Source organism: Stenella coeruleoalba (assembly GCF_951394435.1).
Source record: "Stenella coeruleoalba genome assembly, chromosome: 8".
NCBI lineage: Eukaryota > Metazoa > Chordata > Mammalia > Artiodactyla > Delphinidae > Stenella > Stenella coeruleoalba.
In genome coordinates, this window is record NC_137154.1 from 3751995 (window position 1) to 3767742 (window position 15748).

A 15748-nucleotide genomic window follows, 5' to 3' on the forward strand; every position below is an offset into this window, starting at 1 on the left:
CCTATGCTAACTCATCTCAGCCTCACGGTAATCATCCCATTTTGCAGATGAGGAAACTGAGGCTTGGAGAGGTTCACTTGCCCAAACCCACACAGGTAGTAAGTGGCAGAATTTGGATTTGAACCCAGCAAGTCACAAATGGGATTGCAGTCCCCACGCTGTGATGCTACTGTGTGGTTCCCGTACAGGCCATCCCAAGAGCCTTCCGTCCAGGGAGCTCTCTGTCACGGCGACGACTGCACGCCACAGTCTCCACGTGGGGGTGGTTTGCATTGTATCTGGGTTGATATCCTGGTGAATGAGGCTGCAGTGGGCGTTCCTAGGCATATTTCTTTATGGACTTTGTGAGATGACGTGCTACCTGTGGGATTCCTAGAGCCAGGGGCGTTCCAGTGACCATCGTCACAGATCCTGCCCGATGTCCTTCCTGGAGGTGGCCCTGGCTTGCACGCCTTCCAGCTCTGCAGGACACGCCTGAGTGCAACCCTTTTCTTTGCAGCTACCCGGACAGTTCTGTCTGCTGGACGGACTCCCTCCCGTTTGAAAACTGCCTCAGAATCAGCTCCACGCCTCTTATGACGGGTCATTTTCTAGTCTACAAATTTTCTGGAGTTTTGCCAGACCCGATGTTCCAGAAAACCCCCTCTATCCCTATTGGAAGCAGTGACTCCAAATGGGCCGCCCACCCTGCCAGGCGGTGAGATGAGATGATGCTGTTTTGTTCCCGCCCGCCCGCCGTAAGTGCCAGTACCGTCAGGACCCGTATTTCCAACTTCTTTTCTGCACTTTGCACTCAAGTGACCAGTGTTATCAGGTCAAAGGCTGCTACGGGGATTTCATTCATTCATTCATATATTCATTCATCATCTCCAGGGGGATTGATTCAGGCCAAGCCCCAGGTGGAGACACTGAGGAAGTAGAGAACAGCAGACCAGTCCTGGCCTCCTTAGAACCTCACGGCCCCGTGGGTGAGACGGACTCGGGGAGCAGGAAGGAGGGACTCCTGATCCAGCCAGGGAGTGTGGGGAGGGGGATGCAGGGACACCCCCTCTGAGGAGGGACTCTCTGAGCTGGACCGCCAAGAACAGGAAGAATGTAGGCAAACCAACAATGGGAACAGAGAGGGGATTGGGTGCTGTAGGTGGTGTGAACAGCCAGGGCAGAGATCCCAAGGTCCGGCAGAACCCCTGCTCCCAGGGGGGTGCCGGGAGCAGTGACTAGTCAAGGCCAATGGGCAGGGGCTGGACCATGCCTGAGGTCAGGGTCCTAACCCTGCAGATGAGGGGTTACAGCACTGGCTATGCGTGGCAGGCCCAGCGGGCTTGCAGGCAACACCGGCCGCTGGCCAGGATGGAGATGCCAGGGGACCCCTGGGGCTCTGTCTTGCTCACCCAGTAGGGAGAGGGGAGGTGAGTGTCCTTCCCCGGCCTCCTGAAGCTGGGAAATAAGGAACATTTCCTAACAACAAAAGTAAGCGTGCGCCCAACCAGCCCCTTCCTGACCTGACTCCCTCACGCCTTTGCCTGGTCCAGGATTTGGGCCCACAGTGATGAGAGACTAGCATTCAGAACCCACCGGTCCACTGATGCCATCTGGCAGCCTGTCCCCTGGCAGGCAGTCTGCTGGTGGGGGCTGGCCAGCCAGTGAAGGCCCAGAGCACAGCCCCTTCTCTCTGCAGGCTTGGGGTCAGACAGCCGTGCCCAGAGGTCCTGTGGGAAGTGAAGGCACACACAGGTAGCACGCCAGTCCCTGGGGGCAGGGCCAGGGCACTCCTCCCTGCCAGCGCCCTGAGAGCACCTTTCACGCCACGGCCTCCACTGGCCAGCGCCCCACAGCTCCTGGTGGCCGTCTCCACCATCCTGGCCATGGGACACAGGGTGGCACTAGGACAGAGACAGACAGGGCCTGCCTGCCCTCCCAGCCGGGAGACGCGGGCCTCGGGGTCAGGATGGCACGTGGGAGGAGAGGGAGACTCACCGTGCCTGGGGAGCTGGGAGCTTCCAAGTGCCGTGCACTGGTCTTGCAGGAGTTTCTAGAAGGAAAAGGCTAATGGGCGCCCCGGGTGGCGGAGGGACCAGCATGTGTAAAGACCCTGGTGAGGGTGGGGCAGGGGTGATCTTGTGGGAGTGGGTTTGCTTCCATAGCTCTTACCAAGCTCTGCCAGGCCATGATGGTGGTGGTGGGCGGCAGGTAGAAATCACAGGCCAAGCCCCTGTCTCCACCTCTCCCCATCCACAGGCCTGGGGGCACACCTCATGGCTGGCACTCCTCATGGGCTACTGTGTACCCTCAAATTCGTGTGTTCAAGTCATTAACCCCTACTACTTCAAAATGTGGCTGTATTTGGAGATATGATCTTTAAAGATGTAATTAAGGTAAAACGAGGTCACTAGGTTGGGGCCCTAATCCCATAGGACTGGTGTCCTTATAAGAAGAGGAGGTCAGGACATGGACACACAGAGGGATGACCCCGTGAGGACACAGAGAGAAGACGGCCGTCTACACGCCAAGGAGAGAGGCCTTAGGAGGGACCATCCCTGCACACACCTGGATCTCAGATTCCAGCCTCAGGACTGGAGACAGGGACTGTCTGTGTGTGAGCCCCCCGGGCTGCGGGACCTGTTATGATGGCCCGAGGTAACTGATATGGCCCTTGCTGCATGGTTATCACCCTGCCCTTTACCCTGAGTCACCTTTCAAGGTGAGCTGCAGAGGCACTGGTCCCTGCTGGTCGCCATGGGTGAGTTGATGGCTTGCAGTGGGCACTGATCTGAACGCTCCTTCACTGAACCCTCACTCCCAGTGTGTGCAGGGGGAGGGACGGTCACTCCTGTTACAGAGGGGGAGACTGGGGCATGCAGAGGTCTGGCCAGGCACTGGAGGGCACGGCCACAGGCCACGTCTCCAGAGGCCATGCTCCTGGTTGTTCCAGCTGCCCTGTGTACGGCCCCATGCCAGGCACTGAGGGGGCACAGGGGCCGGAGGCTGCCCTCGGTCTGGTGCGGGCAGGGGCGGGGGCAGCTCACGGTGTGTCTCCCCTCCAGCCCTCAATCCTGAAACAATTCCTCTCCCTCCTCCTTTCAGACTCAGCTTGGAGCTTCAAAATAGCCAGGAAACAAGCCAAAGGTCCATTGACAGAAGAACGGATGAACGAAGTGTGGTCCATGCATACAAGCGACTAGAACTCAGCCATGCAAAGGATGCAGGCAGGGACACGCGCTACCACGTGGACGAACGTCGAAACATTACGCCAGGTGAAAGAAAGCAGACACACAGAGACAGATAACGTCCCAGTCCATTCTATAAAGTGTCCAGAACAGGGAGACCCATGGAGACAGAGAGTAGACGCCTGTTGCTTAAGGCGGATCAGGGAGGGAGGAATAGGTAAATGACAGCTGAAAGTTGAGGGCTTCTTTTGGGGTGATGAAAAGATTCCAAAGCCGACCTGGTGATGACTGCACAGCAACAATGTATTAAAAGTCATTGAATTGTACACTTTAAAGGGGTGAATCGTAGGGTATGTGGATTTATATCTCAGTAAAGCTCTTTAAAATTAAAAACATAAAAATAATTTTTTTAAAAGACTCAGCTTGGGTGGTCGTAGCCCCTAGGCCCCCAGACTTCACGTTACCCTCCTGGGGTCTCCTTCCGCCCCGCTGGTGAGCCGCTGTGCCCTTGGGGTGCTCCTGACCCATGACCCGGTACTGGAACTGACCTCCACCAAGGTGCTGCCGGCATATAGGAAAGCGGCAGGCCCCCTCCTCCCTGTGCCCAGCAGCCCTCACTCTCCCTGGGTACAAGCAGTGTTCAAGGCCCCTTGGGTGCCAGCAGAGTCACCACCCCTGCAGCCCAGTGGTCCTGGGACATTTGGCAAGAAGGGGGCCCCTAGCCAGGTGCATCCAGGAGGACCCTCAAGAGGGAGCTGTGGATGCACCCCCAGCCAGGTGCATCCAGGAGGACCCTCAAGAGGGAGCTGTGCCCCCCAGTTGGGGGTTTCTGCCTGGCGCTGGGACCAGGCTCTGCCCTTAGGAGTGGGGCGGCCTTGGCTGGCGGGGGGCAGCCAAATGGTCTACCCAGAGGCAGTGTCTATTGGCAAAAACTGGCCCCGGTTGGGCTTGGAGAGTCTGCCCTCAAGGACCATATCCGTTGCTCCTTGGCTTCTGACTTTGCTGGAAGCAAAGACGGGGCCTGAGAATAAAGATTCCCCTGCTCATCCCTGGACCCTGCAGCCTACCGGGGGGTCAAATGGCCAGGTGCCCACACTGAGGCAGGTGGAGGTTCCTGTCACGTCACCTCACCTCCCAGCTGTGTGACCTCAGGCAAGTCTCTTCATGTCTCTGAGCCTCCGTTTCTCACCTCTAAGGTGGGGCTGAACAGGGCTATCGGTCGGGTTTCAGGGCCCGCTGGCTCTGAGCAGGTCCAGTGCAGGCCAGGCCTCTCTCCCCCGCTCTTGGGGAGGGGGGGTAATTAGAGTGAGTTTGGGGCCTGAAGCCAGCGCCATATCGCGGTGGGCAGGCTGGGACCACGTCACAGAACACCATCCTTTGTCCCCTCCCCTCCCCTGCTCCCTCTCCAGGGGAAGGGCTGGAGGTGTCGGCTTGGACCTAAGTGGGGTCACAGGGGGTCATCCAGGTACGAGATAGGGTTGGGAGGGGATCTGGGGTTGAGGACACCCAGAGCAGAAGTCCCAGAGCAGTGGTGAGGCTGACAGGGGCCAAGCCTGAGGGTGTCCAGGCTGGGGTCTGGACGAGACCAATTAGTCAAATGGATGCAGAGACCATTTGGAAGCAATTAACAGGATGGCTATTACCGCATTACCCCCCAAGCTGGTTCCGTAGTGAAGGGGAGGTCGCCGCGGTGGGGACGTGTGAGCGCACCACCCAGCCCAGCACGACTCAGCGAAAGACATCTCTGCCCGGCCCGGAAGATTCCATGAAATCAGGCACCCTTCCCTCAGCTGGGCCCCAGTGTCCGAGAGCCTGGCAGCCCAGCGACATCCAGAGTCAGATCCCAGTGTGTGCGAGTGTCCGGGGGGCAGGAAAGACGGGGCCGGGAGATTCTGATGAAGAGGAACCTCAGCGGGTGGGGTAGCAGAGGCACGGGGCCAGGAGGGAGAGGCCGCAGGTAGTGGGCTGGGGGTGCAGGCAGGTGGGCGAGTGCCCCCCAACGCTAGCGGAGGATGGGGCTGCCGCAGGGCCTGGTGCGGGGCAAGGCGGGGTGCGGCGCAGATGGCAGCTTTGAGTTTCAGGCACTACCTATGCCTTCAGCCTGGAGGCTACGGCCAGGGCCCGGGGAACTCAGCTGCCTTGGAGAAATCCCCCTAAGCCGTGGTGAGCCGGGCCCACTGGAAGGGACCTGGGGAAGGGGGGCCAGCTGTCCAGGCATGTCTGTTCACAGTGCCCTGTTTCACTCTTGGAGACATCTCGGTTTGCAGAATGAACTGTGGCTCCCCATTGATGGGGCCAGGTCTGCACTGACGCGGCAGCAGGACCCTCGCAGGGACACTTCTACTGAGTTTCTCTCGCTATATTTGAGGCACTGTTTTTATTGGCCTCGCTACGTGGTACGTGGTATCTTAGTTCCCCGACCAGGGATCGAACCCGTGCCCCCGGCAATGGAAGCGCGGAGTCTTAACCACTGCACCGCCAGGGAAGTCCCTATCTGAGGCATTTTATATACGAGAAGGCAGCATCTCAGAGGGGTGATGCCGAATGGCCAGGGTCACAGGGCTAGAAAGCAGCCAAGCCATTCACTCATTCACTCACTCATTCATTCATTCATTCATTCTAGGAATCGGTTCTGAGAGGCTTCCGTGAGCCAGGCACAGTCTAGGAGCTGAGGGTACAACAATGAACAAACCCAGCAGAACCTCCTGCCCTCCTGACCTCTCACCACCCTTGGACCCCTGCTCTGTGGAGCCCCCTCCCCCCACCAGTTCTAGGGTGCAGGCAGACTGGGGTGGGTGCAGGGTGACCCACCATGAGAAGGTTTGAAACTGGCCCCAGGGCACTGTTGGGGCCCCAGGCATGCGGCAGGAGGGAGGCTGCAAACCCAGAGCTTCCCAAGGTGGAGTTTTCTGGCTCCTCCCACCTTCTGGAGGTACCTGACCCCCAGAAGCAGAGCAAATGGCGTTCAGGGCACCTACAGCCTTCACTGTGTCTCTGCTGTGTTCTCATTGGAAGTTCAAGTGACCAGCGGCCCCAGGCCAGCCCTGTGGGTACAGCTCCAATGGGCTCCCCTTAGCTCCTACCTCGGGGGCTGCCTGGGGGCTGTCCTCCATCCCTTGTGAAACAGGCTCCACCATTAAGGGGCTCTAGCAATCAGTGGCCTGGTCTTTAAGTCTAAAGACAGACCCTAGCCAGAAGCCACCTTCTCTGGGACTGGGGTACCGAGTGATGTCCCGCGGCCACTCAGGCACTGACTGTACTGGGGAGGACTCACTGGGGACATGCTGCCCTATCTGTGTTAGGCCAGGGTGGTGAGACATATCCCAATGGGCCCTGCTACCTCCTGCCGCTCAAGAGAGTCCCTGGTGCACCCCCCACATGCCCCTGCCCTGGGAAGGACCAAGGCGCCAAATCCTGATGTACGTAGAAGGGATGGGAGACGCCAGCCCACCTGGCTCACCCCTGAGCTCCTGGACCGGGAGCCAATGCTGTAGCCTAGACTACTGCACCCTACAGCCCCCCCACCCCAACCCCCCCACCCCACACACCCCCACACCCCCACCCCACTCCCACCCCACCCCCCGACCTCGCAAGTGCCCTTGCTTGAGCATGGGTGTCAGTATCAGGCTGGCTGCTGGCCAGGGGGCTGCTGGGGCACAGAGGCTGCGGGAACAAGAGAGGGAGTGGGGATGTGGCTTTTCCCAACACTCCATGCTCAGCCCCCTTTCACTGGGGTCCCTAGGGGAGGGGCCCCCACGCAGTCTCCAGGGTCATCGACACTGCTACTTGGAACCCACCAGGCCGGGATATCCATCCACCTTTGCCACTTTCCTCCCATCTCCCTTCTCTGTGGCCACCGGGCTTCCCATGTTTTTCTCTGGGCATCACTCCCCTGCTCTCTTGGTCTCCATCTCTGTTTCTCAGTCTCTCTTTCCTTTCTGTCATATTCTCTCCCATTCTCTGAGATCTTTCTCCCTGTCTTTCTGTGTCTGTCTCTCTTGCTTTAGGGCTCTCTGACTCTGTGCCCCTTTCTCTGGCTCTCCTGTCCCCCTCCTACCTCCCCAGCCCGCTTTCTGGCCGGCCTGCTGTTGGGACAGGACCCTCCAAGCGCAAACCTCACCATTCCCGATCTGCCCGGTTGGGATGCGCGACGGGATACGGCACCTCCCGACCGGTCCCGCCAAGCCTCGGGCCGCCGAGAACAGCGTCCTGGCTCCAACGGGGAGCCCTGGGCGCAGTCAGAACCTTGGGGTCCCCCACGCGCGCCCGCGCCCGGGGCCCTCCCCTCCGCCGTGCTCTTCAGCCCCCTTCATTATGCGCCGCCTTTAATGGGCGTTTGTCAGCGCGACTTCCCCGCAAGTTGTTTTCGCGGACATCAGTCACCGGCGGCGTTCCCATTGTGCCCTGGGATTGATGGGGGGCGGGAGGGGGTGACAGGGCCTGGGGCGGCCGCCTCGAGGCCTCGGTCTATAATTTTCGGAGGCATAATTGGTCTGAGGGAGGGGGCGGGGGAGGGGCGGGGAAGGGACCTTTCAGAGCCGGGAGGGCGCACGGCGGCGCGGGCCGCGCGGCGGAGCGGAGCCGCGGCTCGACGGCTGGCCGCGGGGGTCGAGTGTGCTCTGGCGGCGCCCGGCCCGAACCCCGCGCCCCGCCGGGCTCCCCAGCCGCCCGGCCTCCCGCCCCTCCCGCGCCTCCGCCTGGGGACCACGTCGGCCTTTTGTTGCCCAACCGTCTTTTCTTTCAGCTCTTTGCGCAACAACGGAAATTTCACCCGATCCTGGGTGAAAATTAAAGGATCTCTCTTTCTCTCTCCCACCCGCCCCCGCCCCTCCTCTTCGCTCCCCTCCCCCCACCCCGCGGAGCCGGCTCCGAGCGCCTCGCCGCGGCTCCGCCGCCGTCCCTTCCATGGGCGCCGCGCTCTGCTGCAGCCGCCGCCGCCGCGGGGCGGGCGCGATGCCGCGATGGGCCTGATCTGGCTTCTGCTGCTCGGCCTGCTGGAGCCCGGCTGGCCGGCCGCGGGCCCCGGGGGGCGGCTGCGGCGCGATGCGGGCGGCCGCGGCGGGGTCTACGAACACCTCGGCGGGGCGCCCCGGCGCCGCAAGCTCTACTGCGCCACCAAGTACCACCTCCAGCTTCATCCGAGCGGCCGCGTCAACGGCAGCCTAGAGAACAGCGCCTACAGTGAGTGTGCGGCCCCGCGGCGCCGCGCGGGGCATCCCCGGGGAGGATCGCAGGAGGGGTTGATGCGCGAAGGGTGCCCAGGGACGCAGACCAGCCCTGCTGCCAGAGGGAGACCGCCGGGGTCCCCTGGCCTCCCTCAGCGTCCGGGAGAAGAGCGAGAGTGGAGCTGGGGTGGGGCGCGAGACACGTCTGAAGGGGGCTCGGGGCGGTGGCTGCCCGCTGTCGGGCCGGCTGGCCTGGCCCAGCCTGCCCCCAACCCCGCCCGTTCGTCCGAGGGGGTGCGAGGTAGGCCGCCCGGGGGCTCCCTGCTCGGCTGGGTTCGGAGGTCCTGCCAAGTTTGACCCTTTGGAGTTTTTCGGAGAAAAGGCCCTGGACAAGGCATTTCTCATCCTCTTTATTTAATTTTGACGATTTCTCTTCCTGCTGCCCGCCCCGGGGCGCCCCATCATCCCCTCCGCCCTCGCGGCCGCCCCGCGCCGCCTGTGCGCGGAGGACACTCGCGCGGACATAGCGGGGCTCTGGGGAGGCGGCCGCACGGATAGAGAATCGTGTCCCCAGACCGGAATCCCCAGCCTTCCCGCCTCTACCTTTGGCCGCAGAGAGACAGGCCGGGTGCGCGCCCGGTGGGGGGCCGCGGGTTGCGGCTTAGGAGCACGCAGGGGCGTCTGCCTGGGTCTGGGGGCGCAGATACACTTTCACGGCGCCCAGCAGCCAGGACCCGCGCCCGGACTGCGCTGGAGCCGAAGTCGCGCGAGGCTCCAAGGTTTGGTTCCTTCGGCCGGGGGACCCGGGCTCATGCTGAGCCCTCCTTGCAGGAGCGCGAGGCCAGGGTGACTCGAAGCAGCGCCGCTCGCTGGGGAGCTGGAGGCCCGAGGCAGGAACTCAGTGGGGAGCGTGGGAGTGTGGCCAGGGTCTCGGGGGTCCTCCACTGCGACCCGCGCTCTGCTCCCTCCCCGGGCGCAGGAAGTGGTGCGGTGGATTCAAGGCGGCGGCCGGAAAACTCTACTTCCTCCAGGAAAGCCGCAGTCGTGCGAGGGCGTCTTCGGCAGACGCCTCCGGAGCCGCGCGGTGGGAGCCAAAGGTTGCCAGGATGTCCCCGCGCTCAGGACGGGGTTACGGGAGCGCCTGCGCTCGCCTAGTAGCGATACCTCGTTTCTCTCCAAATCCAGCCTCCCCCTTGGAGTCGCAGAGCATCCAAATTCTTGAGGCATCCAGGGCGGGCAGCCCATAGGCTGAGGGAGGAGGGCGCGCGCCTGCAGCCGCCCCTGTCCCGCATCCAGATGCGCGCTTCTCTGGTTTTCGGGCCGGCGCCGCGGAATCCGCCCAGCCTGCGTCCGGGGACGCGAGAGGCCAGCATCCTGCACCCCCGTACGCTCCGCACAAGCCTCCGGCGGCCCGCGTCTGGGCCCTAGGATGGCTGACGTGTTCGGGGCCAGACGCACTGGCAGAGATGCGCCCCCTGGAGAGGGCACCGGCTGTTACCCCAGCCGCCCTTCCTCAGAGCCATTCTCGGGGGACAATGGCCCCACCTGGGGCTTCGTTGCAGGCCCCCGGAAAAAAGTGCTTTCGGGTCCAAAAGGGAGGCGTTGGGGGAGATTTCGCCTTTCTTACATTCAGTGGAGAGCGGTGAGCGCAGGTGGCTTCCCTTTGTGAGCTCCGGGGTCTAATCCGGCCTCCTGCCAACATCCTGTAACCTGCATACAGGCCCGAGACAATGATCTCACGCCCACGTACATTGCCAGCGGGTTTGGGTGCCACCCAAAGTGCACCAGTGGATCCCATTATCAACTCACCTCAGCAAGGGCCCAGCTCCCTCTCCGGGGCCTCTCCTAGCACCCAGTGCTGCCGTCAGCAGGGGAGTCCAGACCCCGCCATCCGCAGCAGGGCTTTGAATCCCAATTCAAACACCTGCGCGGTCTTGGGCAAGTCACACGTCCTGCGGTCTCAGCTCGCTTGTCTGGCCCATCGTGAAACTAGCTCACCGAGTAGCGGAGAGGCTCCAAGGGGCTCCATGTCCTGCAGAGGGTCAGCATGGAGAAATACTAGTTTGATTATTTCCCTCCCAGGTTTGAATTCTCCTGCACCTCCCACCCAGGCATTTCTCCCTCCCCTGAACTTCCAAAGTCACCCCCTTTGGGCGTGTGCTGCCCTCACCCGGAGCTGGGCTTGGCTTTGGGCAGGGCCATCAGGGGCTCAGCCCTCACCTCTGGGCTCTGTGGGAGGTGGAGGGAGTGATGGGCCTTCCTGACTCTTCCCAGGTATCCTGGAGATAACAGCGGTGGAGGTGGGCGTTGTGGCCATCAAAGGGCTCTTCTCCGGGCGGTACTTGGCCATGAACAAGAAGGGACGGCTCTATGCTTCGGTGAGTCCAATTGTTCATGTGGGGCGGGTGGGCCGTCTCCCTTGAGCATCACATCAGAGGACATAAGGGGACGTGCGCAGTAGAATGCTTTGTCCGGGGACATGCAGGACTGAGCTGGGGCCGGAACCCCGGGTCCCGTGGCCCCTCGGCCAATGGCTGCTTCTGTTAGAGGCAGCTCTTGGCTGGGGGGAGACACGTCCTATGTTCTCCAGTGCTGTCCGGTTAGAAAATGTTCCTCCAGCCATTCTGTGGTCACCTTCAAGGTAGCTGAGAGTAGGGGAGAGATTGTCCCCCAAATTTCTACCAAGATAAATGGACTCTAGCAGGCCTTGGGATGAAGCAGGGATGTGCGTTGGGCCAAAGCTCTTCTGTGGGGCTTCCCTGGTGGCGCCGTGGTTGAGAGTCCGCCTGCCGATGCAGGGGACGCGGGTTCGTGCTCTGGTCTGGGAAGATCCCACATGCTGCGGAGCGGCTGGGCCCGTGAGCCATGGCTGCTGAGCCTGCGTGTCCGGAGCCTGTGCTCCGCAACGGGAGAGGCCACAACAGTGAGAGGCCCGCGTACAGCCAAAAAAAAAAAAAAAAGCTCTTCTGTGGGCTCCCCCAGAGCCCTCCTGGGAGTGAGGAGGGGAAGAAGCAGGGCACAGCACAGCCAGGTCTTCCCAAGGGTGGAAAGGCAAGAGCTGTGAGTTCATAAAAGGGAACCAAGAAGAAGGGAGACAGGACCCAGGTCCCTGACACACAGCTTTGGAGCCCAGGCTATGCACCGCCTGCGTCTCTGCAACAGAAAGTGTCCTGTAACTCTGTGGGCATTGGCAGTGTCCCTCCCCCAAGGGCGGGGGATACATGGAGTAAAATACATGTGCTGGGAAATTTGCTGCCTCCAACGTGTCATTACACGCAATCTGGCTGATACTCCCTGAGCAACGAGAGGCTTTGCATCCACACATCACCTAGACGACGCAGCCGAGGACCACCTCCCTGCAGTTACCTTTCTCCATTCAGTCGCGTTTGCAGGGGAAACACACCAGCATTTCCCAGCCCCTCTGAAATCAGGCAAAGCGCGATCAAGAACTGCAGGGGAATATCCTCCTTCAAGCAGATGATTTCATCACAGAGTTTTCACAGCTTTGCTAAGGGAAATGCGGAAGTTGGAATGTACCCATTTGTTTTCTCTGACCCCCGAGGCCCCTTGACAGAAGCTGTGTCTGAGTGGAGGGACCCTTGGATGCCCAGCCTTTTCTGTATGTCCTTCTAGAGTCTGCAAACACCAGTCGTGGTTTATAAGGACATGCCCTTAGCCCGGGGTCTGGTGTGACTTTTCTTGAGGTGGACGGTGGCTCTCCAGACCCCTGCGGCCCTGCGGCCCTGGTGGCAAGTGAGGAGAACTGACTTCCTCTTCCCTGAAATGGCCTCAGACCTCCCACAGTTGCTCCCATCCCTTATGAAGAGGACCCACCTTGCTGGTCTGCAGTGCTCGTGCAGGTCTTACGGACCAGAGAGGGCCTTTGTTCACGCTGGGAAAGCTCACAGAGTGGGGCAGGTAGGGCTGAATCAGGAGGGAAACCTCAGGTCTCTGCCATCTCTTGCATGGAAGACCCAGGCCCAGGACTTTGGGGGACAGAACAAAGCATGCCCTGAGGGATCCCAGTGGGTCAGAATCTCCCTGTGGCTTCTATCCCTGAGAGCTGATAGCAGTGGCTTTGGAGACGGCGAAGAGGTTCTTGGGCCCACCCGGGAGAGCCAGGAGGCCTAGCTGGATGGGGTGGAACTTTGCAGAGCACCTGGCAGGGAAGGCCTCACCGCTTTGCAGATAACCTGGGAAGTGAGGCAGCCTAGGTGCCATCCCTGCCACCTGCGCCCCCGTCCCCATCCTGCCACCACCTTCGCCTGCTCCCACCGCCCTGCCTCTTGGCTGTCTGAGTTCCCCGGTCTTTGCCATGCCCGTGCTTCCCACCCTCCAGGCTAGCTCATGCACTCTGTGAGTCAGTGGCCCTTGCACCCTCACAGCCCCCACTTCCAGCCCTGATCTCCCTTCTGTTATAGATGCCCCCGAAATGTCCTGACAGCAGAGGGCAGAGACCACCCTGGCAGAGGGCAGCACGACCCAACAGACCCCAGCAACTCCCCTGACTCCTCTGCCGTAATTGTTACCCCACCGGCCACTCACTCAAGCCCAAGGTCAGCTAGGAGTCCTGGTGGACACATCCTTCTGTCTCAGTCCCACGTTCAGTCCATCTCCAAGTCCTCGAATATACTTCCTGAATCTCTCTCTTCAATTTCTGCCTCCCTCTGCCTTATTCCTGCGGCCAGTGCCCTTATAACTCAGGCCCTCATCATCTCCCAGCTGGACCGTCACAACAGCCTTGGGACCCAGCTCCTGGGCTCCAGGGTCTCCCTCTTCCAGTCCACACTCCCTCCCTTCCCTCTCCTTCCACCCATCCATCCATCCATCCATCAACATCCATCCATCCCCCCACCCATCTATCAACATCCATCCACCCATCCATCCATCCACTTATCCTTCCATCCTTCCATCCATCCATCCATCTGGTATTCATTCCTTCATTCCTCACTGTCCTAGGCACTTACCATATGTCATACTCTATGCTAGGTACCTGCTCAGGGATCTTCCTAAAATGAAAATCCACTCATGTGATGGCCTCTGGGAACTCCCCATTACCCACAGATTATCACCCGGATTCCTCAGCTCAGCTCACGGAGGAACCACCCAGGGCACCTTCTGCCCCCACGTCCCACCATCACTGCACAGCTCGTGACCCCACTCCAGGCTCCGGACCCCTTGGCCCTCCAGGGCAAGCACTGCTGCCCGCCGCCCGCTGCCCACGCCTTTGCCTGTACTCTCACTGCCTGCAGTGTCCCGGCTACCAAATGCCCACCAGAAAATGCCCTCCCCTCCAAGTGTCGCCCCACTGGGAAGCTATCTGGACACTCTGTGCACCGCTGCCTGGTCCCCGCCTCCGCCCTGCCCTGGCGGGCTCTCCTGGACCAGCTCCACGTGCTGGCGAGGCCGAGCTGGGAAAGCAGCACCCCCGGGGGGCGGAGTCTGACAGCAGCAAATAGAATTTGAGCTGGTGGAGCCCAGGGCTGGGGGGACCCTGGGGGCGGCACGTGTGGAGCAGAGTCTGAGGCGGGACCGCAGGGACGGGACTGGCATTGGGAACTGTTGTCACGGTGAGTCTGTGATGCCTTTTTCCAGGTGATCTTAGACCCCCCGCCCCAACCCAGGAGCCCCTACAAGATGCGAACAAATGCCCGGCCCCCGAGAACCCCTTCCATAGGACCTGAGCCCCTTGCCCTTTGAGGCTCACAGGACTGTACCCCTCTGGTGGCCCCCCAAGTGTCCCAGCAAAGAGCAAGCCCGCCAGGCCCCCTGGGCGATGGGCCTCAGCCCTGGAGGACGTACCTTCTCCAGGACAGAGTGGCCCGGGAGGAGAGTTGGTTCAGCCGCTGAGTTTTTCACGGAAACTCAATGCGGGGGGGTGAAGGGGTGAAGGATAAGATGCTAATGCAGCAGCCTGGCATGGGGGTGGGGCAGGTCTGCCCCGAGCCCACGCACCCCAGAGGGCAGCAGGTGGGCACAGGCCAGGAGGGCATCACACCCCTCTGTGACCTGGGGGCTGGTACCACCCCTGGGCCTCAGTTTCCCCATCTGTAAAGTCTGGAAGTTGGTCTCGGGCAATGGAGTCCGTACTCAGACCCAAGGAGCTCTGGGCATCCACCGAGGGTCTGGAGAGCAGGGAGGAGAGGTTGGAGTTTTGGGGGACGTACCACCACCCCGCTTCAACCAGAGCTCTCCAGCCTTATCTCTGGGCTCCCGTGTCGCTGGGAACAGGTGTTCGGTGCTTAACATCTTGCTTCCTGAGGTCTTTTGGGGACCCAAGCTGCCCGATGCGTGGATCTGGCCCCGAACAGCCTGTGACCCCTGAGAATGGGGCTGCAGGCCGCTGGGCCACCTGCATCAGTAGCCGCTCCCCTCCCCCTCTGCAGATGGGCACAGGCCCTGAGGGTCTCCTGCCCCGCGGTCAGTCCCAGGAGCTTTCCCTGCGCCCCCAGCCCTGCCCCTTGGCACAGCGCGGGGAGGGAAGCGGTTTGGGGGATGGCCCGTGGCATGCCCGTCCACCCACAGCTGAGCTGGCGTAAGGCATACCCGCCCCTCCTCTAGCCCCTGACTGGAGAGACCCCACAGCCGCCTGCGGGGACACTGGTGAAAGCTCCTTACATTCTGGGTTTGCACCTTCGTCCCTCCAGACGCCCGCCTCCAAGAGGGTAGGGACCCACCTTCCCCACCCTGCCCCGGGCTGGCACAGACCCCTGCTAAGGGCATCCCTCCCCGCCCACATCCTCGTGGCCTCTGTGCCGCTGACCTTGGCCCCTGCCCGCCCCACAGGAGAGCTACAACGCCGAGTGTGAATTCGTGGAGCGCATCCACGAGCTGGGCTACAACACGTACGCCTCCCGGCTGTACCGCACGGTGCCCGGCGGGCGTGGGGCCCGGTGCCAGCCCAGCGCCGAGAGACTGTGGTACGTGTCTGTAAACGGCAAGGGCCGGCCCCGCAGGGGCTTCAAGACGCGCCGCACGCAGAAGTCCTCGCTGTTCCTGCCTCGGGTGCTGGACCACAAGGACCACGAGATGGTGAGGCTGCTCCAGGGCGCAGCCGGGCTCCGCCGCAGGCAGTCCAGGCCTCTAGGCAGGGCCACCCAGCCCTGACGGCGGCGGCGACAGTGGAGGAGGCTGCGGGTCCGGGGAGGCCGAGCTTAGCCCCAGCCTGGGGAGCGGAGGCTTTGAGCATCCCTGCCCCACGGCTGGGCTCCGAGCTCAGGCCGCCTGGTTGGAGGGTGCGGACCAGCCGACGGACGCCTAGTGTCCACGGTCAGAGTTGACCCAGTGTGTGCAGGAATCTGTCTCTGACTCTCCTCAGCCCGCCCCTGGGTGCATCAGAGCTGACTGCTGTTTCCAGGGCCAACAGAACACGTTCTCAACCCTTCCTGCTTCTCTCAAACAAGGGTCACGTGGGAG

General features: G+C 61.6%; 1 protein-coding gene across 1 annotated transcript; it reads left to right on the forward strand.

The window, feature by feature from the left end:
- Window positions 1–8018: 8018 nt before the first annotated feature.
- FGF3 (fibroblast growth factor 3) lies at window positions 8019–15439 on the forward strand (the record flags this gene model as incomplete). The annotated part of the gene is made up of 3 exons (XM_079929855.1): window positions 8019–8348; window positions 10607–10710; window positions 15119–15439. Exons 1-3 carry the CDS (start codon window positions 8129–8131, stop codon window positions 15437–15439), a joined length of 645 nt encoding a protein of 214 aa, XP_079785981.1. The 5' UTR covers window positions 8019–8128.
- Window positions 15440–15748: the final 309 nt, after the last annotated feature.